At 40.9% G+C, this 21540-nt stretch overlaps 1 protein-coding gene across 1 annotated transcript in view; it reads right to left on the bottom strand.

Annotated features, from left to right (window-relative positions):
- Positions 1–21540, bottom strand: part of BMP6 (bone morphogenetic protein 6) — a 152300-nt gene that overhangs the window by 14106 nt on the left and 116654 nt on the right. The window contains exons 3-4 of the mRNA XM_044773269.2: positions 1560–1708; positions 656–853 (exon numbers count right to left, since the gene is read on the bottom strand). Coding sequence (XP_044629204.2) covers positions 656–853; positions 1560–1708 — 347 coding nt within the window. The remainder of the gene's footprint in view (positions 1–655; positions 854–1559; positions 1709–21540) is intronic.

Below are 21540 nucleotides of genomic sequence, written 5' to 3' on the forward strand. Positions count from 1 at the left end.
TTGAGGTTGCCAAGGGTGATGAAATCCTGTAACTACTGGTTGCCTTCCTTGCCACCATGTAGAGATAGTCTTTCTGAGAATGCCACCAACAAAGGGAAACAGAAAAAGAGAGAGAGATTCCTAATCTCATCTGAGGCCCTGGCTCTAGCCATGCCCAAAGCTAGAACTCCTGAACCTCCCAGTTAAATGAACCAGTGAAATTTGTCACAGAGGGTTGTTTGAGCTGGCTTTCCATGACTTCCAGCCAAGAACACCAACAAATATAAGTCCATCTCATACAAATGTACAACGCTTATTTGTACATCAGAACCTCCAGGTGTATCGCAACTAGAAGAAAATCCAGGGGCTCTCAGGATCTTCATGTGAATGAAAAAAAGGGGTGGAGAAATCTTACCAAACAGGATGCTTTTCTGGAAAAACAGATACTCAGGACGTCTGCAGCCTGCAGACTCAATCTTTGGGTAACAAGCCCTCCCTCCTGATCACCCTAGGAACCCATCTAAATAACCAGTGATGGTGATGAGGCACCTGCAGGCCATTGTACTTGCTGTGCAGAAGCTGTGTGACATCTGAAACATTCAGCACGTCCTTTCTTCTCACTGAGGCCTGAAAACCAACAAGGCTTCCTGGAAAAACATGCTTCACCAGCACCTACCTGAAGCACTGGAGACCCGCGACACGTCCTGGGACTGGGTGGAGCGATTGCGACTCTGCTGTCTGCGCCGGCCAGTGGCTGACCTCGTGGTGCGCACGTGGACCTCACTCACTTTGAAGAAGGCCACCATGAAAGGCTGCTTGTCATAAGGGCCATCTCTGCCCACCAGGCCTGCGGCTCGGGGGTTGATGCTGAGTCCTTGAATGCAAACCAAAGCAAGCCTCTCTTTATTCCACGGAAATGGATTCATGCAGCTACATCACTGGGTCTACCCCGCCTCCCAGGGGCTGATCATCAAGAACGAGCATAAGGGAAAAGTATCGTACATTCTCAGACCTCCGATGGCTCCCTCTGCACAGGCCAAACCAAAACACCCCTTCCAAAGTTCCGTGAATCAAAGCAAGGAGTGTGCGAACCCCCAGGCTCTCCCATTTCTGCTAGGCTTTCCCCTTCATATTCATTCTTTCTTTCTGATCACATACCTCCCAATCAGCGAGGCACCTTCACAGGCAGTGTGTGCCCAGACTGAGGGCCTGTGAGGGGACCCTGAACTGCTGAGCTTTGATGCTGCAGGAGGAGGGGGTTCTGGAGAGTTCCTCGCAAACCTACTCAACAGAATTTTGACTATGCTCCCATCTTTCTCTTTATCGCAACATCCTCCGCCTGCCTCTACCTATGACAGCTGTCTTCCCATTGTTACTTTTGGAACCTTGACCACCTAACCGTCTCCAAGGCCTTTCCAGGAGACCTCAGGGAAAGGTTTTGCTTTTCAACAGCAGTTATGAGGGAACAGTTAATGCAGTCATTCTAGAACCGAGGACTCAACTGTGAGCCATGGTTCTACCACAACGGTTGCAAAGGAAGTAAATGAGGATGACCGTTGGCCCGATTTTGGCAAACTTACCATCCCGAGTCACCACGCTTAGCTGAAGCCCCATGTTGTGCTGTGGGGTCACGACCCACAGATTGCTAGTGGCCGTGATGTCAAATTCCAGCCAGCCTTCTTCAGAGGCCCACACCATGCGGGTGTCCAACAAAAATAGGTCCGAGTCTCTGAAAGAAAGGAAAGATGGCATGGTGAATAGCACACCGCCCCCTCAGCTCATTCTCCCTCCATCCTGCCCCAGGGTTAGAATAAAAAATGCCAAAGGCGGATCAGGTCCCCCTGTGCAGCACCTCCACAGGTGCCCTGCCATAGCTCCAACTGGCATGATGTCACACAGGAGATACGCACGACACAACCTGGAGAGAAATGAATATGCGTTGGGGCCCTTCCCAGAAACCAGCTTTCTCCCCAACACAGCAGGATCCCTCAGCTTCCCTGAAAGCCTTGCTATGGATGCTCGTGGCAAATCTTTCTTGCAATTAGGGTAAATTAGAAATAAATAAATAAAGTCATACCGTTGCTTACTTTATGGCTAATGAACTCTAAAAAGAGAGAAAGTTGGGGGGGGGGGAGCCAGTGAGGAAAAGGATCTAGAAAATATTAAAATCAGGATCAAGATGAGCATTTACAAAGTCGTGCTTTTTTTTTTTTTTAAATTAGGATCTGACAGTCTTCACATGTTAGTTCCTGTGAAATAAGGAGAAGCAAGAAGCTACTTCATCTTTCTGAGTAATCATCAGTTCTTTTCTTTTAATTAAGACCTTTGAATGCTCTATGGTGAGTGTGGAGGCCTTTCTCGTGTGGCGTGTGTAACCGTGGGTGTATGCTGAGTGATTTTAAAGTCGACCCAGCACAGCTGTGAGCCACGGCTGGGGTTCTCGGAGGCAAATTCAGAGAGTCCATTCCTTCCATTGGGCTCCACAGGGAATATTTTCATACTTTTTACAGTTTTCAACTAATGTAACCCTAGGGGTTGTGGGAAGATGGAGTGAGGGTTTCTTCCTGCTCACCCACGTGTCGTGACAGAAAAGTGCTAGAGATGGTCACCTGCGTATGTTGCAAGATGCTCTGAATCTGAGTTGACATCCCAGGGTAACTGGCATGAAGTGGCCTGGAATTCCCATGATGGAAAGGGGGCTATTTTGGCCCTGGAAAGATTCAAATCTCCTGGCGCTGGAAATATTTTGCTGTAATATCTTACAGGATAGAAAAACTACTAGAATTAAATACTAAATTTAAGACTGAGCATCACTTTACTAACACTGTACATTTAAACTGGTTATAAAGAGCTTTTATATGCTTTCCTTTCTCGGTCCTTACAACAGGCCTGAAAGCTCACTAGACCATCAGTATCCCCATTTTACAGCCAGCGAAAGGAACACTCGGACACGATGTTACAGATACGTGGCCAAGATCAAAAGCTAGTAAGTTAAAGAACTAGCTAGTGAAAAGAAAGTAAGTGGAGTCAGGGTTTTCCATAATGACAAACTGCCTTTTGAGATTATTACAAAAGACAATCTGAGACAAATGAACAAAATTTATCTCATTTGCGAGGCCAGTGAAACATCCGAGTTAAAAATTTTAGATTTCTCCGAGAGAACCAACTGTTCCTGTTTACACGGCTTAGAGTTAGAAGGAAATTCTATTGTCATCTTTTCCAAGCTTGAAACAGTAGGTGCAGCTCACAGGAGTTTACTCAGCTGCCGAACAGAATCCGTGGGGCTGCACTCAGGTCTGCCATCTTTAATGCGTCTCCGACGTGCATGTGTCACACCCCCTGTTGACAAATTACCCCCCACGACTGAGGTAACTGTGAGTGGGCAGACAGGAGGTGTTCATGGAAAACAGCAAGAGGGGATTTGCAAGGCCAAAGCTTTGAAGTTCATATGTAAAAAGACATAAACTCTGTTCTGGAAGGTCGGAAAAGACCCTTATCCAGAAATAACACAGACACTATGAACAGCACTGTGGGAAAAGCAGCCCTGGTCCCAAAGATAGCGCAAGACATAGTCATGTCAGAGCAGCATCCGCTTGAAAGAAGTGCCTTGAGAATCCCAGGGCATGAGGCTGCCCTTGAGGAGAGGATCAGTGTATGGACCTGCTGCCAACAGTCACTTGTCGCTATTTACAGAGCTTCCATGATGCCAGTGGCACATAATTTTAGGGACTTGTAATAAGGACACCAAAAATATATTCCAGAATATGAGTGCAGCATAGCTGATAGAATGAGCTTTCATTTTTAAAAAGTAGGGATTATGTTAAAGGAAATGGGAGTCTATTACAAGAGAAACTGGGGGATATGACAGAAGACCATCTTCCAAAAATAGGAGAGAGAAAAGGAGAAAAGAGGGGAAGGAGCTGACTGCAAGAAGGAAAACATGAATCAAAAGCTGAACGTGGGGCTCAGAGGGAAGAGCGTTGATAAGAAGGAGTAACAACCACGACATGGAAGAACTGAGATCTACAGGGTGAGTGGGGATTAGTGGACCCGGGGAGCCAAGCTTCTAGCCTGACGCCGCTCCTGAGTCACAGTGGGGGACCCAGGAATTCGTGGTGTTTGTCCGCCACACTTGCTGACTGCACGATGAGGATGCCGCTGGTCCTTGCTGCCTAGAGACCTGGGGGTCTACCAGATGAGCTGGGAAGGATGGAAACTGTGGCTCACTGACAGTGAGACAGTCTCAGATTTAGATGTTTAGGTCTAGGATGCTCGGGTCGCTTGGAAGGGAGGCGAGGTAGAGCACGGACTTAAAATAAGTGGAGTAAATGGACAAAGTAACAATGCATATTTACTGCGTGCTTTCAATATGTAGGCGTGTGCCCAGAGCCCCTCCTCTATTCCCCAGGAAGCCCAAAGAAACAGGTCTGATTATTGCATCTCTTCTACAGCTGAGGACATGGAGCCTAGAGAGGGTAAGGCATTAAGTGGGATGACCAGAACTTAAATCAGAGCCCAGGCTCTTAGCCACCTCATATCTAAAAAGCAGAGTCAAAACAAGTACAGGGCACAGGTTGAAAATACTGAGCAAGGGCTGTGAATAAGGGAAGGGATCAAAATCTACTGCACATAAACGCCAACGTCAGCTGGATACAGAAAACACGCTAAGATACTCAGGGCTGGCACAGGATCAGAAACTACAAGGGGGTTCTCATATCAGGGTCAGGGTAGGAAAGGGTGAAAGGTGTGCACAGGAAGGGACACGGGATGTCTGATGCCTGCTGGTGGAACTCCAGTGGCCTTCCCAGTCTCACCCTATGCCTCCTGATAAGCAGAATGCTCTCTGTCTACACTGAGAACACCACTGACACACTGACACAGCCAGGTTGAGGAACTTTTAAAAAAAGAATTACAGCTTTAAGGAACAACTTTGCTGGCTCACCCTCAACACTTTCAATAACTCAGGTATTTGAAAGACACTATTCATGGCAAGTCATTCAAACGTGCTGGTCTGAGCCACATCTATTTGCTTTTCTTCAATGACACAGCCTTCTTAGTCTGTGTCAAGAAAGAGACAGAATTTTGAATGAATTCATTGCCTATTTGGTTCTCAACCAACTCACAGATCCCCATGTTTCATGATGAATATGCATTCCACCTTCCAGGATGCAGTAATGTGTCCCACCCCAGGGCATGCATTTCCTCATATTGTGATCACCAGGGCAAATGAAGTTCTTAACAAGTAATAAGCCTAACAAGAGATTTCTAGAAATTTTCAAAAATTCACCCTCAGGTTAGAGTCGACTGACAGCAAGCCATTCACAAGACTGGCAGTACTGGTGCTTGTGGGAGAGGTCAGCCCCGTGACCTCGGAGGCACAGCCTCCAAGGCACCTGCCCATGTTGATGATACTCCATCAGGCAAACAGAATGGATCTTTCTGTTCTTCACCTTGGAGGAGGGCAGGAGGCGTCTGAGCTCCTGGTGGCCTGGCTTTGACCTTTCCTGACAAATGGCACCCAGTAGGGTCACAGTGCCCCAGATGAAGTGCACCTCTGCTCACTGCTAGTCATTTTACTAGAAAACTGTTCTTGATAAAGTGGAATTTCTAAGTCTGAAGCAAGCAGATGTAGGAAATATTTGAAAGGTGAGTCTGTGGTCTGGTTTCTTTATTTCTTCATAACATATTCCTTTGCCATTTGTGTGTCTGGACTAAATGGTAAACTGAGATACAAAACAACATTCTTACACTGACCAACTCTACACAAGGAAAATTCAATTTTCAAATAGAATGAAAGTCAAAAATCAATCATTTTAGAATATTAGTAAAGAAAGACTTTTGACTTTTTTCTTATGTAATGCATCATATATAGAGGATTATGTCCAAACTTTTACCACTAAAAAGACAGAAAAGGAATAGCGAAATAGAGCTCTACAAATCAGAGTAAACTGCTACATACAAGCACAGATTTGAGTAACACGAGTGAACGAACATCTGTATTATATAATTGGCTAAGCTCTTATCGATTCTATGCCACTTGATATTAGCCAATTTTCACCTCAAGGGCTAGCATGGTATAAGGAGACAGTTCAAATATCCAAGGTCCCTTAGCTCTGAAAGAGACATTCATCTTCAATAAGCCAGTACAAATCACTTTGCTGTCCGAATATTAACACAGCAAGCCCTTCCGTGGTGTTTACTGCTAACTGCTTGTACATATGTGAACTCCTCACAGCTACCATGAGAGGCAAATACTATGAACACCATCACAGGTTTACAGATGAGGAAACTGAGGCACAAAGCTTGCTCACAGTCATACAGCCAGTAAGTACAGAGCTGGGATTTGAACCCAGGCAACATGGCTCAAGTATTGCATATGCTCTTAACCATCACAGCGGTGGTTCTCATATTCACCCTGCATTGGAAGCCCCTGGGGGGCTTGTTGACACACAGGCTGCTGGGCCTACCCCCAGATTTCTGGGGTGGAGCCTGAGAATTTGCATTTCTAACAGGTTCCCAGGTGATGCTGATGCTGCCGGTCCGGGGACCACACTTCAAGAGCGATTGACCTACAGCATACTCCCTCTCTCTTAAATATGAGTAGCATGCCCTTCACCTGCTTTTCAGACTTAAGGTTCAAAGCTATTTGCCATAAAGATTTCTTGCTCCTGTCCTTAAAAGAGTGCAAAGCAAATGTAGGCTGCTCCACAAGGAAATGTTTGAGTGTCCTATGGATTGATCTTACCCCTGGGGAGGTATCAAGTTAGACTCATACTCAGAATCACAGATAAGATCAAGTTCAAAGTAACAGAATTATTAGAAGACTTGCTTCTATGTGTCCAACACACGGAGACAGGGGGAAGGAGGAAGATTACTTAAATTCATGGCTACCTAACCTGTCCTCTTTGACCACATGAACAAAATAATGTCCCCATCCCCTGGGGTATACTCCAACGTCCCTAGTGATCAAGCACAGGCTGAATGAGGAGTTCTGCCACCCTTCAAACATGTTACATGCAAATCTTATATGTTTTAGTTCTCATTACCAATTTGAGATTTCCATACCCTTGTCCAACAGGGGGAAATAAAACAGTAAAAATACTGTTAACTTGTGATTCAAAAAAGAAAGATGTTCCATAAAAATAATCTTAACCACTACCATGGCCTATCTCCCACAAAGCTGGACAGCCTGGTAAGGAGATGCATGCAACCAAAGCAATCTGTTTCTGGGAATGAATAATACAGAAGGCATACTTTCCAGAAATAAAACCTGTTTTCTTTTCTCTTCCATGTTTACCAAGTGGATAAAGAGTTCCCAAACAACAATTTCTCCTGCCCACCACACCCGGACTTCCTCTATCCTCCAAATTCAGCATTCTTTTGAGTGTATACAATTCTTTATGATAATTTTTAACTCCTCTCTGTAACATTCTCTTCTACATCGTGACTTTGCAAAGAACAGAACATAGACAGGCTGAGGAATAAGTCTTGGTAGCTTCTTGAATCTTTTATTTTTTTAAATTTCAGGTAGATCATTCTAGGTATGAGGAGTATGCATTTGACTAGGAAGATGAAACTAACTAGTTACATAACCTGAGCTGTGGGTCAGTTGTATTATCCCTTTGTCAGAGGCAAAGGAACAAATACTGAAAAGGTCAATGCTTGCCTGGGGCCCACACTGAGTGTGCCAGAGATTGTCAAGCCAGCAGTAAGATTTCAGGAGTCTCTGAGGATCATACCTATGAAAACCAGATACAGAAAGAGAAGCAGGTGTGGCTGGGCCTGGTGATAAAAGGCTTTGATTTTCCTCTGCCCAAACTACAATAGAGTTCTCCCATCCCGGCTTTCTCAAATTTGCCCTTCTCTTCAAAAAAGAAAACAGTCTCAGGTATCTCATACTTATCTCACTGAAGATAAAGGTTCCCGTCACTTCACTTCAGCAGGCAGCACTGAAAATCCAACAGAATTCATAGAACAGTTTCTAAGACATGCTTTTCTAAGGAAACTGCCCTCTGAGATCCTGGAACTGAATCAACCACTGGGTTAAGGTCATGTTTCCAGAACTACACCATTTGGTTAACGAGACGAACATCAACATTTGTGGGGATTTGCTATAAAGATTTCTAATTAAGAATAATAAAAATACCATCCTTCACAGATGTATGTTTCTTGCTCTGATGTATCAAAGTAACACTTCCACAAGGAACAAGTTAAAAAACAAAACTATTTGAAGTCATCTGAGAGCAACCAATACAGACAACACTTGATGGGTCAAGATCGCAGAGGGAAGGAAAAGGCGTTGAGGTGAGCCCTGTATTTGTTGTTGCCTTTTCATCTGAGGGCATTTGTCAACTCCTGGCATGAGGGACAGATGCCAAACAGGAGGAGCAGCCTAGAGCCTGGAGCAGTATCACTGGCTGGGGATGACTGGAGTTTAAGGCAGCTGGGAATTAAAGGGCTAAGGTCCCAGAGGAAAGGGGCTGCATAGAAGTGAGCTCATAAAAGTGATCTCATAGAAGTTTGGGTTCACTTCCTCTAGGACCTTGGCTCTCAAAGTCGTGGCTGCCTTGAACTCCAATACTTCCATTTGAGATATTCGCCAAATATTAAGCTGGGTATGCATGAAGTAAGAAGCTGAGAAAACAAGCAGAAAAAACTGCTTAGAAGATAAAAACCAAAGTGGAGTTTTTGGCAGTCTCACATTGCTGGGGAGTTGAAATTAGAGTTCAGAGCCCACCAAAGAAGACAGGCTCTGGTAAACATCCTAGACCTTCAGCTGAGATTTCTAAAGGGCTAAAATCTAGGAGAAAGTGAAAACCAAAAACAGACAAACCTTAACTCATCCTGAAACCCAGCCTCAATTAGAACAAAAAGAACAAGGTGATCTGCCTGCATTTTATCTGTTTTCCAAAGAAAATAAGATCTAGTCTGGGAGGAGATAATATCTGGAATTGTTTTTCATAATGTCCAGTATTTAATTAAAAAAAATTATCAGACATGCCAGGAAATAAAACCAAATGAGGGAAGATCAAGAGAACAAACAGATAATGGAAACAGAACCATAGATGATTCAGATAATAAAGTTATTAGACAGGATCTTTGAATCTAGCCTTATATAAAAAGGATAATAAATCACAAGTTGGGCATGTTCCAGGGATGTGAAGTTGGTTTAACATTAGAAAATGAGTTAATGTAGTATATTACATTAATAACACTATAAAGGAGAAAAATCATATAATCATGCCCCCAAATCGGAAAAAAATTGATAAAATTCCACACCAATTTCTAATTTTCAAAACTCAGTAAACTAGGAATAGAGGAGAATTTCCTTAATCTAATAAAGAGTATCTACAAAAACACTTATAGCAAACATCATATTTAATAGCGAAATATTAAATCTTTCCCTCCTTCAATTAGTAATCTGACAGAGATTTCCAATTTGAGGTTAGAAATCTGAATGGAATTCACCATTGTACTGGATGTCCAGCCAGCACAAGAAAACAAGAAGAGATTGGTGTCAAGATGGTGCCATAGGTGGACTCTGAACTCACCTCCTCCCATGAACACAACCAAGTTATAACTACTCTTGGAACAATTACCCCTGAGAGAGAACTTAAAACTGGATAAAAAGAACCCCTACAACAAGGGACAGTCCTGATTGAGGTGGAAGAGGCATAAATTCCTTCTGGAGAGAAAAAAGCCATCTTTGCGAGCTGCAGAGTTCCACAGCTGGCTGGGAGAAATCGCAAGGTATGCAGCCTTCCCTGGAGGAGTAGGAGATCTGAGCAGGGGAGCCTTACCACTATAAGCATCCTTCAGACTCAGTACAACTGAGACGAGTGTCATAATATCTGGCTTTGCTGGCTATTAACTTCAACATAGCATAACCCTAGAAAAGCTATTGGATATAAGTGATAAAAAGCCAGTTCTTAAAGGGCCCATGCACAAATTCACCCATTTCAGAAAGCAACCTAAAATCACCAGAAAGAAAGGTGCACAGTCCTTTGGTGAAAAGAGACTCACCTGATAGGCTCTGGGTGCATCTCAGTAAGAGGTGACTCTCCAGGGACAGAGACACTGGCAGCAGCCATTATTGTGACTGAGTACAGGCATGCTGGCAGACACCACTGGAGTTCTTCCCCTGGCCTGTTGGCCCAGAGGCTGCTCTGCCCACTAGAGCACTGATTTAATCCAGCTCAGCCAGGGGAGGCAGCCCACCCTAGGGACTGGTCCCACTTGACAGCAAGCCCTCAGGCAACTTGTCAGCCTGCATAGACTGGGTGTCTTGATCCTCTACAGGCAGGCAGATGAGTCCACCTCTGTCTGGGAGGGGGCATGCGTGAGAAGCAGGTGGAGCATGTGGGGACCTCTGTAGTGGGGTGACTGGGTCTGATTCAGGGGGTTAGGATGTGTGCACGGGCCAGGACTGTGTTGATGGTGTGTGTGGACCTGCTTATCAGTGGCAGAAGATCTGTGCTTCTCAAACAGCCACATACAGAATTGGCCCTGCCTTCCAAAGCCTGAAACAATTGGGTGCTCCTGTGCCTGGGGCTAGCCCCACTCAGCTGCAATCCTGAGAGCTGACCTTCAGCAATTGTAAGCCCAAACCTAGCAACAAGGCACGCTGGAGGCCTACTCACTTTACAGAAAAACAGCAACAGGAATGTGCTATTAGACCTTGCTGCCAACTGTGCTGGGGCTCCCCAAACCCAATAAAGTGACTAAAGGGTCCAAGGCAGCCACACACAGCTGAGCTTTACAACCAGCCAGCCAGGGAGATGGCCTAAACTCCCTGGGCACCTGCAGCAAGAGCAACCCTGCCACAACACAAGGACACATGTAGCCCACACAGGGGACATTCCTGGAACATTTGGAACTGGTGACAAGAGGAAAGCACACTGCCCGGCCTCATAAGGCATCTCTTACATAAGGCTACTTCTCTAAGATCAGGAGACATAGCTGACCTACCTAATACACAGATATAAGCACAGAGAAAGAGACAAAATGAGGAGGAGGCAAAGGAATATGTTCCAAGCAAGGGAACAGGACAAAACCCCAGAAAAAGAACTAAATGAAACAGAAATAAACAATCTACCTGAAAAAGAGTTCAAAAAAATTCTTAAGGATGCTCGCTGATCTTGGGAGAAGAATGGATGAATACAGTGAGAACATCAACAAAGAATTAGAAAATATAAAAAAGAACCAATCAGAAATGAAGAATATAATATTGGAAATGAAAAATTCACTAGAAGGACTCAATAGCAGAGTACATAATACAGAAGAATGGACCAGCGAGCTAGATAAAATACTAGAGGAAGTCACCCAAGCAGAACAGATAAAAGAAAAAAGAATTAAAAAGAATGAGAACAGTCTAAGGGAACTCTGGGACAACCACCAAGTACACTAACATTCATATTATAGGTGTCCCAGATGGAGAAGAGAGAGACAAAGGGGCAGAGAATCTATTTGAAGAAATAATAGCTGAAAACTTTCCTAACCTAAGGAAGGAAACAGACATCCAGGTACAGGAAGCATAGAGAACACCAAACAAAATAAACCCAAAGAGGCCCACACCAAGATACATTGTAATTAAAATGTCCAAAATTAAAGACAAAGAGAGAATCCTAAAAGCTGCAAGAGAAAGGCAACAAGTGACATACAAAGGAAACCCCATAAGGCTATCAGCTGACTTCTTGGCAGAAAGCTTACAGACTAGAAGGGAATGCCATGATATATTTAAAGTGCTGAAAGGAAAAAACCTACAGCCAAGAATACTCTACTCTACCCAGCAAGGTTATCATTCAGAATGGAAGGAGAAAGAAAGAGTTTCCCAGATAAGCAAAAACTAAAGGAGTTTATCACCAAGAAACCAGTTTTACAAGAAATCTAAAGGGACGTATTTAAGTGGGAAAGAGAAGACAAATAGGAATAAGAAAATTATCACCAAAAAAAGGCAATAACATCACTGGTAAAGGCAAAAATACAGTAAAGGTAGCAGATCAACCACCTATGAAGATAACATGAAGGTCAAAAGACAAAAGTACTAAAATTACTTATTTCAATGATAAGAGGGTAATGGATACACACACACAAAATAAAAGGTTAGATATGATTTCAAAAACATAAAATGTGGGAAAGGGGGAGTAAAAGAGTAGAGCTTTAGGAAGAGGTCAAACTAAAGAGACCATCAACTCAATATAGATTGCTATACATGTAGGTTACTATATATGAACCTCATGGTAATCACAAACCAGAAATCAATAATAAATACACAAATAATTAAGAGAAAGGAACCCAAACATAATACTAAAGAAAGACATCAAACCACAAGGGAAGAGAGCAAGAGAAGAAGAAAGGAACAGAGAATAACTACTAAAACACTCAGAAAAAAGTAAGAAAATGGCAATAAGTACATATTTATCAATAGCTACTTTAAATGTCGATGGACTAAATGCTCCAATCAAAAGACATAGGGTGGCTGAGTGGATAAAAAAACAAGACCCATATATATGCTGCACACAAGAGACACACTTCAGACCTAAAGACACTCACAAACTGATAGTGAAGGGATGGAAAAAGATACTCCATGCAAATGGCAAAGAAAAGAAAGCTGGGGTGGCAATACTTATATCAGACAAAATAGATTTTAAAACAAAAACTGTAACAAGACACAAAGAAGAGCAATACATAATGATAAAGGGAACAATCCAACAAGAGGATATAACACTTGTAAATATCTATGCATTCAACACAGGAGCACCTAAATATATAAAGCAATTATTAACAGACATAAAAGGAGAAATATAGTAGGGGACTTTAATACTCCACTTACACCAATGGATAGATCATCCAAACAGAAGATCAACAAGGAAACACTGGCCTGAAATGACACATTAGATGAGATGGACTCAGTATATATATACAGAACATTCCACCTAAAAACTACAGAATATACATTATTTTCAAATGCACACGGAACATTCTTCAGGACTGATCACATATTAGGCCACAAGACAAGTCTCAATAAATTTAAGAAGACTGAAATAATATGAAGCATCTTTTCTGACCACAAAGATATGAAACTAGAAATCAACTACAGGAAGAAAATCAGAAAAGCCACAGATATGTGGAGATTAAACAAAATGCTACTGAACAACAATTGTGTCAATGAATAGATCTAAGAAGAAATCAAAAAATACCTGGAGACAAATGAAAATGAAAATACAACATGCCAAAATCCATGGGACACAGCAAAAGTGGTTCTAAGAGGGAAGTTTATAGCAATACAAGCCTACCTCAACAAACAAGAAAAATCTCAAACAGTCTAACAGTGCACCTAAAGGAAGTGGAAAAGAAGAACAAAGCCCAAAATCAGTAGAAGGAGGGAAATAATAAAAACCAGAACAGAAATGAATGAAATAGAGATTAAAAAAACAATACAACAAATCAATGAAATGAAGAGCTGGCTCTTTGAAAGGCTAAAACAAAATGGACAAACCTTTTGCTAGACTCACCAAGAAAAAAGGAGAGAAGGCTCAAATAAATAAAATCAGAAATGAAAGAGGAAAAATTACAATGGACACCTCAGAAATACAAAAGACAATAAGAGAATATTACAAAAAGCTATATACCAACAAATTGGATAATCTAGAAGAAATGGATAAATTCTCAGAAACATACAACCTTCCAAAACTAGACCAGGAAGAAGAAAATTTGAATAGACCGATCACCACTAAGGAGATCGAAACAGAAATCAAAAACCTCCCAAAAGATAAAAGTCCAGGACCAGATGGCTTCCCTGGTGAATTCTACCAAACATTCAAAGAAGACTTAATACCCATCCTTCTCAAAGTCTTCCAAAAAATTGAAGCGGAGGAGAAGGTTCCTAACTCATTCTACAAACCAACAATACCCTAATACCAAAACCAGACAAGGACAACACAAAAAAAGAAAATTACAGGCCAATATCACTGATGAACTTTGATGCAAAAATCCTCAATGAAATACTAGTAAATCAAATACAACAATACATTAAAAAGGTCACACACCGTGATCAAGTGGGATTTATTCCAGGGATGCAGGCATGGTTCAACATCCACAAATGATATACCACATTAACAAAATGAGAATAAAAATCACATCATCATCTCAACAGATCAGAGAAAGCATTTGACAAGATACAGTATCCATTTATGATAAAACTCTGAATAAAATGGGTACAGAAGGAAAGAACATCAACATAATAAAGGCCTTATATGACAAACCCACAGCTAATACCATTCTTGATAGAGAAAAACTGAAAGCTATCCCTCTAAGAACAGGAACCAGACAAGGATGCCCACTTTTACCACTCTTATTTAACATAGCATTGGAAGTCTTAGCCAGAGCAATCAGGCAAGAAAAAGAAATAAAAGGGATCCAAATTGGAAAAAGAAGTGAAACTGTCACTATTTACAGATGACATGAGTTTATACATATAAAACATTAAAGAATCCACTAAAAATTTTCTAGAAATGATAAATGAATACAGTCAGGTAGCAAGATACAAAATCAACATACAAAAATCATTTGCATTTCTATACACTAACAACAAAGTAGCAGAAAGAGAAATTAAGAATACAATCCCATTTATAACTGCAACAAAAAGGATAAAATACTAGGAATAAATTCAACCAAAAGGTGAAAGATCTGTACACTGAAAACTATAAAACATTATTGAAAGGAATTGAAGACACAAAGAAATGGAAAGATATTCTGTGCTCTTGGATAGGAAGAATTAAACATAGTTAAAATGTCCATACTTCCTAAAGCAATCTATAGATTCTACGCAATCCCTATCAAAGTTCCAACAACATTTTTCACAGAAATAGAAGAAAGAATCCTAAAATTTATATGTAATAAGAAAAGACCCCAAATAACCAAAGGAATCCTGAGAAAAAAGAACAAAGCTGGAGCTATCACACTCCCTGATTTCAAAATATACTACAAAGCTACAGTAACCAAAACAGCATGGTACTGGCACAAAAACAGACACACAGATCAATGGAACAGAATCAAGAGCTAGAAACAAACCCACACATTTATAGACAGCTAATAGTCGACAAGGGAGCCAAGAACATACAATGGAGAAAAGAAAGTCTCTTCAATAAACGGTGTTGGGAAAACTGGACAGCCACTTCCCTCACACCATGCACAAAAATCAACTCAAAATGGATTAAAGACTTGAATGTAAGACCCGAAACCATGAAACTTCTAGAAGAAAACATAGGCAGTACACTCCTTGACATGGCTCTTAGCAGCATATTTTCAAGTACCATGTCTGACTGGGCAAAGGAAACAACAGAAAAAAATAAACAAATGGGACTACATCAAACTAAAAAGCTCTGCACAGCAAAGAAAACCATCAACAAAATGAAAAGACAACCTAACAATTGAGAAAGGATATTTGCAAACCACATATCTGATAAGGGGTTAATATCCAAAATATACAAAGAACTCATACATCTCAACAACAAAAAAACTAACAGCCCAATTAAAAAATGAGCAGAAGATCTGAACAGAGATTTCTCCAAAGAAGATATACGGATGGCCGACAGGCATATGAAAAGATGCTCAACATCATTAGCTAGCAGGGAAATGCAAATCAAAAGTACAATGAGGTATCACTTCACTCTGGTCAGAATGGCTATAATTAACAAGACAGGAAACAACAAATGTTGGCGAGGATGTGGAGAGAAGGGAACCCTTGTACACTGCTGGTGGGAGTGCAAGCTGGTGCAGCCACTATGGAAAACAGTATGGAGAGTCCTCAAAAATTAAGAATATATCTACCATATGATCCGGCTATTCCACCGTTGGGTATTTATCCAAAGAACTTAAAAACACAAATGCATAGAGATACATGCACCCCTATGTTCATTGCAGCATTATTCACAATAGCCAAGACTTGGAAGCAACCGAGGTGTCCATCAAGGGACAATTGGATAAAGAAGATGTGGTATGTATACACAATGGAATACTCAGTCATAAGAAATGATGAAACCTGGCCATTTGTAACAATGTGGATGGACCCTGAGGGTATTATGCTGAGTGAAATAAGTCAGAGGAAGAAAGTCAAATACCATATGATCTCATTCATAAGTAGAAGATAAAAATGACATACAAACACATAAAAACAGAGATTGGATTGGTGATTACCAGAGGGGAAGTGGGAGGAGGAGGGTGAAAGAGGTGTAATTGGTCTTTGCATGGTGAACGTGATGTAATCTACACAGAAATCGAAATATAACAACGTACACCTGAAATTTATATAATGTTATAAACCAATGTTACTGCAATTAAAAAAAAGAAAAAAGGAAAAAGAAACAAAAAACATAAGAATTACAAAGGAAGAAATGACTGATATTTATAGATGACATGATTATATTTATAGAAATTCCAAGACACTGCACAAAATAATTATCAGAATATGTGAATTTGCAAGATTCCTGGATAAAAGATCAACATAGACAAATCAATTGTATTTCTATATGTAGGCAAAAAACAACTAGACACTGAGATTTTTTAAAGCTAACAATACCATTTACAATAGCATCAAAAATTTCAATGCTAGGAATAATTCTAATAAAAATATTCAAGACATACAAAACTACGAGATAATATTGAGAGAAATTAAAGAAAGCCTAGATAAATATCATATTCCTGGATTGGAACACTCAATATTGGTAAGAGTCAATTCTTCCCAAATTGATTTCTAGATTTAATGCAATTCCAATCAGAAGCCCAGCAAATTTCTTTCATGGACATTGAAACGCCAATTTTACAATTTATATGGGAATTCAAAGGGGCCATAAATAGCCAAGAAAGTCTCAAAGAACAAATTTGGAGAACTTATATTCTGGATATCAAGGCTTCCTATAAAACTAAAAGAATTAAGAGTATAGAATTGGTGGAAGAAGAGAAAAATTAACCAATGAAACAGAATAAAGACCTCAGAAACAGACCCACACATATATGATGACCTGACTTATGACAAATATCCCAATAAACGGCATTGAAAAAGGAGAGTATTTTCAATAAACGGTACTGGATCAATTAGGTTTTTCTCTTCTTACACAGCTGGGCTATCTCATCTACTTCAGCTCACAGATGATCTCAAATACCTAGTACTGTAGTGTAGCTCGTTCTGCTGAGCTCAACTCCTCCCTGTCCTGCAGCCTCTTGGGCACCCCTTCCACGACTCAAACATGTTGAACCTGAACTCATCGCCATTCCCCTTCCCCGACTTATTCCTGTGTTTCCTATCTCTGTGAATGGTTCAGAGAGGAATATCAGACCAAAAATTCTGGAAAAACATGTTTTTACCCTTTGACAGTTATTTTCTCTCCTGGGACAATTATACTCTACTTGTAAAGTAGGTCAGAATTGATGAATTTTGTCAAAAATTTAGTTTAAGCGATAACTCAGTCTGGGATTGTTCCTGGGGACTCCACTGGCATGGCTTCCGGGCTGGCCTGAGGAAATCTTTCTCAGTTTCGAAAACCAACTCTAAAACAGCATTGCCTTGTTTCCTTGATTCAAAGGTGCATTTCTCCACATCCCAAGGATTCTGGAGTCAGGATGAAACATATGAACCCAACTTAAAAAAAACACAAATAAAAAATTCTTTACCTGTTTGCCAACAGAGGAGTTGTGATACTGCTCATACCAGGAAGAAGTGAATTTTAAATCTGGTAATTAATTCTCACTTTAAATGTTTTGCAAAAGATTGCACCATGATAGAACACGGAAAAGCGAAGTTATCATATACACAGAAGATCGACTATCACTGCCGAGCAAGGCAGTTGCCAAAACATACAAAGGAGAACAGGGAATTTCAAAACTAGTGGAGGCAAGAGTGGCCAATTCATGTACAAACGGGACCACCTTGCAGACACTGAACATGTCTGTTAAAATTTCTGGCTGGCTTTCAAGAGATGACTTCTACGTATACAAAATTCAATTAAGACCAGAAAAAGTATGTCTTCAACCAAACAAGAAATGTAGATGAACATGATATTCTTTAAAGCCCAAAACTGAACTATTAATCTAACAGTCCTTTAGAAATAAAGATCCTGTGTACAAGTTGTGAAAAGCAACACGCTACCATCACACTACTATCCACGAACACGAAAGGTCGGAAGTTTTTCAGAGCATCCTTTCCACTCCAAGTACAAAGACAGCTTAGTGTATATGACATGCAGAAGAAAACGGTAAAGTAAATGGACAAATGTATAATTCTGTGAATAAGTACAAATACATTTGTATAAATTTATTCTAGTCTTTCTTCCCCTCCACACCTTTCCTTTAGAGTATCTGCTAATAGATCGATGGTTGATGAATTATAGATCAACAAAGGTTTGCAAAGTTTTTCTGCAGGAAGGCCTTGACAGTCAAAGTACCAGGGCCTGAATTCTAACTGACAATTTTCACCCCCAGCAGAGCCGTTTCATTTGCCATCCAAACAGAAGCATCCTGGGGATGCTGGCATCAAGGCCCAGGAGATGGAGATGTGGGCAGGCCAGAAGGAGACTGCTTACCTCTCTCTGGCACTTCACCTTTATCTCGGGACTGCCTCCATGTTATCGGGGTGACTTTTGGGAAAATGCAGAAGTCAACAGTTTAGGCATAATTTGGACTTGGCAAAATTCCCAAGTGCCACGTTTCATTCTCTAAAAGATAACATGCCTGTCCTGCTTATCTGATGTGGTCATGGTTGAATCCTAACGAGGGGATATCTGAGAAGGTCTTTTCCAAACTCTAGTACCATATAAAGGTCAGTTTTTACTAGTGTCATCATAAAAACATAATGATTTATAATACCAGATATTAACACCAAACTCATCGTAAAATGTAAACTCCGCAGCATACCATAAAGTAAATCTAAAAACAAGCGCAGCGTCCTGGCTGCTCTGCGTTAACTGTGCACGCTGTCGCGTTGCGGGTCCCGTTCTGCTCTGTGGGCTGCTCCAGATCCTCTCAGGACTTAGGTTCTATCTCATGGCTTATTCTCAGGTTTTGAATAAAGTATCAAAAGTTTCCCTGTTCTTACTCAAAGCACCGTCTACTCAAGCAGTCACTTTTTTGAACTTACCTGGTCCAATAATCCCTTATTAGTCAGAGGAATATGTTTCTGCAGCGTTCCCAGCATGGCCTATCTCCCAGGAATCTTTTCTGACCCTCCCTGGATCAGGCTTCCTAGCTGCCTTTTACATCAGGAGGCCCAAAACATAACTTCTTCTGCCTCAGCTGAGAGTATGACTCAGCAGTGAAAAACCTGCCTTTTTTTTTTTCTTTTTCAAGGAGGCCAACTATTTTGCAACACAAACATTTGTTAAATTAAGTTAATCCATCAAATACTACAAATTTCACTTAAACACAGATTAGACAAATAAGTTTCTTCACAAGCCTGGAGAATCATTTTCAGCCAAGAAACCCCAAGACGGTACAGATGGGGAGATCAAACCTTTCCCAGAAGGAGTCCTGCAGTTAAATCTGGAGGCCTCTGGAAGAACACGAGGAGACAGCAGGAGGCCTGGGCTCCTGGCCCACCGATAAGAAAAGAAAATCTCCTCTTCGCCAACCTGGAATCTTCAAAAGCATGAAATTCTCCCAGTTTTCCCAGTATGTCCCTTTTCCTACGCACAAAATTAAACACATCCAATCGCCAAATATTCCCATCCTAGAAGGCAGAGAAATTACAACTCTGCTTTGACAGAGAGTCATCAAAGGCTGGGACCGTTTGGGATTTTGTTTTCCAAACACACCGCTGGCCTCGAGGAAGTATGACACCACCATCTTAAGCACAAGGCAGCTGTTTGTTTTTGGCTAGAGTTCAATATAAACCTTACAAATGGTCTGCTAGCTCTCTCTCTTTTTAAAATAATAATAATTTTAAAATATTCCATAGTCATAAAACCCCCAATCTAATGTTTTCGCTATAAAGCTTTTCCTGCAGGACAGTGAAAACTATGTATTCCAAACAAAGTTCTGAGCCAAAAAGGCACCAGTAGGGTATTTCTGCCAGAGAAATATAATGGAACAATTAGGCAGATTGAAAAATCAATGGCTAAAGCAGTTCCAAAGAACTACTGAATACCAATTCTCTCTGAAGTACTGAAAGACGAAAATCTAGCAATGAATAATTTATTTTTCAAAAGAGGCCCTCAACAGTTAGGTCATTGAACATACTTTTATTTAGGAGTGAAAATCAGACATCAGAAAACTTCCTGTTCATTCTAAAATTTTGGTCCATTATAAAGACACCACAATGACTATGTTTTACTTACTATTTAACTATTCCAGTTAAGAATTCACATACAACCATCAGTGTGTATGTTCAACACCATGACATGTCCCCAAAGCCTGGCAGGTGTCCTTTCTTTATTTCCCTCATTATAGACTTGAATATGCACAAGGGCCAAATGTTGGCAATGTTCTCAAAACTAAAATAAACCTTTTATGGGGCAAGTTAATGTCCATTATTACTTTAGTGTGCATATTTGTGACAGACCCACACACAGATCCATAACCTCATAATAAACCAAAGTCATTCCTAGACCTTTGGACATTCTCGGGAAGTCAACAGACTTCCAAGACCAAAAGCAAGAATTTGGGCTTGGTTTATAAAACCAAAGCTGGCAAATCCCTTACAGAGTCTGTAAATGTGGGGTTCCCTCCCCCTCTGCATTCTCTTCCTTTAATTTTTATCTCCACCTCTACCATGTAATGGCCAGGCTGTCAGATCACATGCTGCGTGTCTACCTCATGCACACTGAGAACTAGGCAGCAATGCTAATCTCCTGTGCATCAGGCACTGCTTTCTCACTAAGCTGACCCCTAAATACTAAGCAAAAGTCAAGGTCATTGGCTTGTTTTTCTGTGCACTATAGGTTTGAACTAACTGCTGTAATAGCTTCAGCCCTTAGCCTTTCCCATCCTCCAAAAGTCATTCCATGGAAGTTTTTCTTTATTTCTAGGCAGCCCCCCAAATATCCTTCATTGCAGTTCATTGAGGCCAAAGAGTCTGGCCTCATTTCGGAAACAAGAATAATACAGACATGGAAAAAAATCTATTGCTCCCTTGTATCCAAATGATAAACAATATATTTGAGACACACTCACTTACTCATAATATATCATATACATATGTATATATTATATGCACAAATACATAACCTTCTATTTACTTGAATTGGCATCATTTGTAAGCATCCTTATATAATTTTCACATGTGAATTTATTTTAGCCACCTTCACTCATCATTCAAAGTAGGGACTAAATGAAAGTGGGCAACATTTTATCCCCAATAAGTCACATGTTCTCTGATCACAAAGGATGCTTAGTAAACACCGTTCACTGGTTTGCTTAGGAGAAGAAAACTATTTGGAAAATCTTCAACTTAATAGTAAGAAATCTTCCTGCCAGCTAACCACTACCATTCAGAACACACCCCTCACAATGCTAATGGGCTGCCCCTGACCTCCAAGTCACCTTCCACAGACACAGTCGGGGTTACATGAC

This window comes from Equus asinus, chromosome 8 (assembly GCF_041296235.1).
Source record: "Equus asinus isolate D_3611 breed Donkey chromosome 8, EquAss-T2T_v2, whole genome shotgun sequence".
NCBI classification, from domain to species: Eukaryota; Metazoa; Chordata; class Mammalia; order Perissodactyla; family Equidae; genus Equus; species Equus asinus.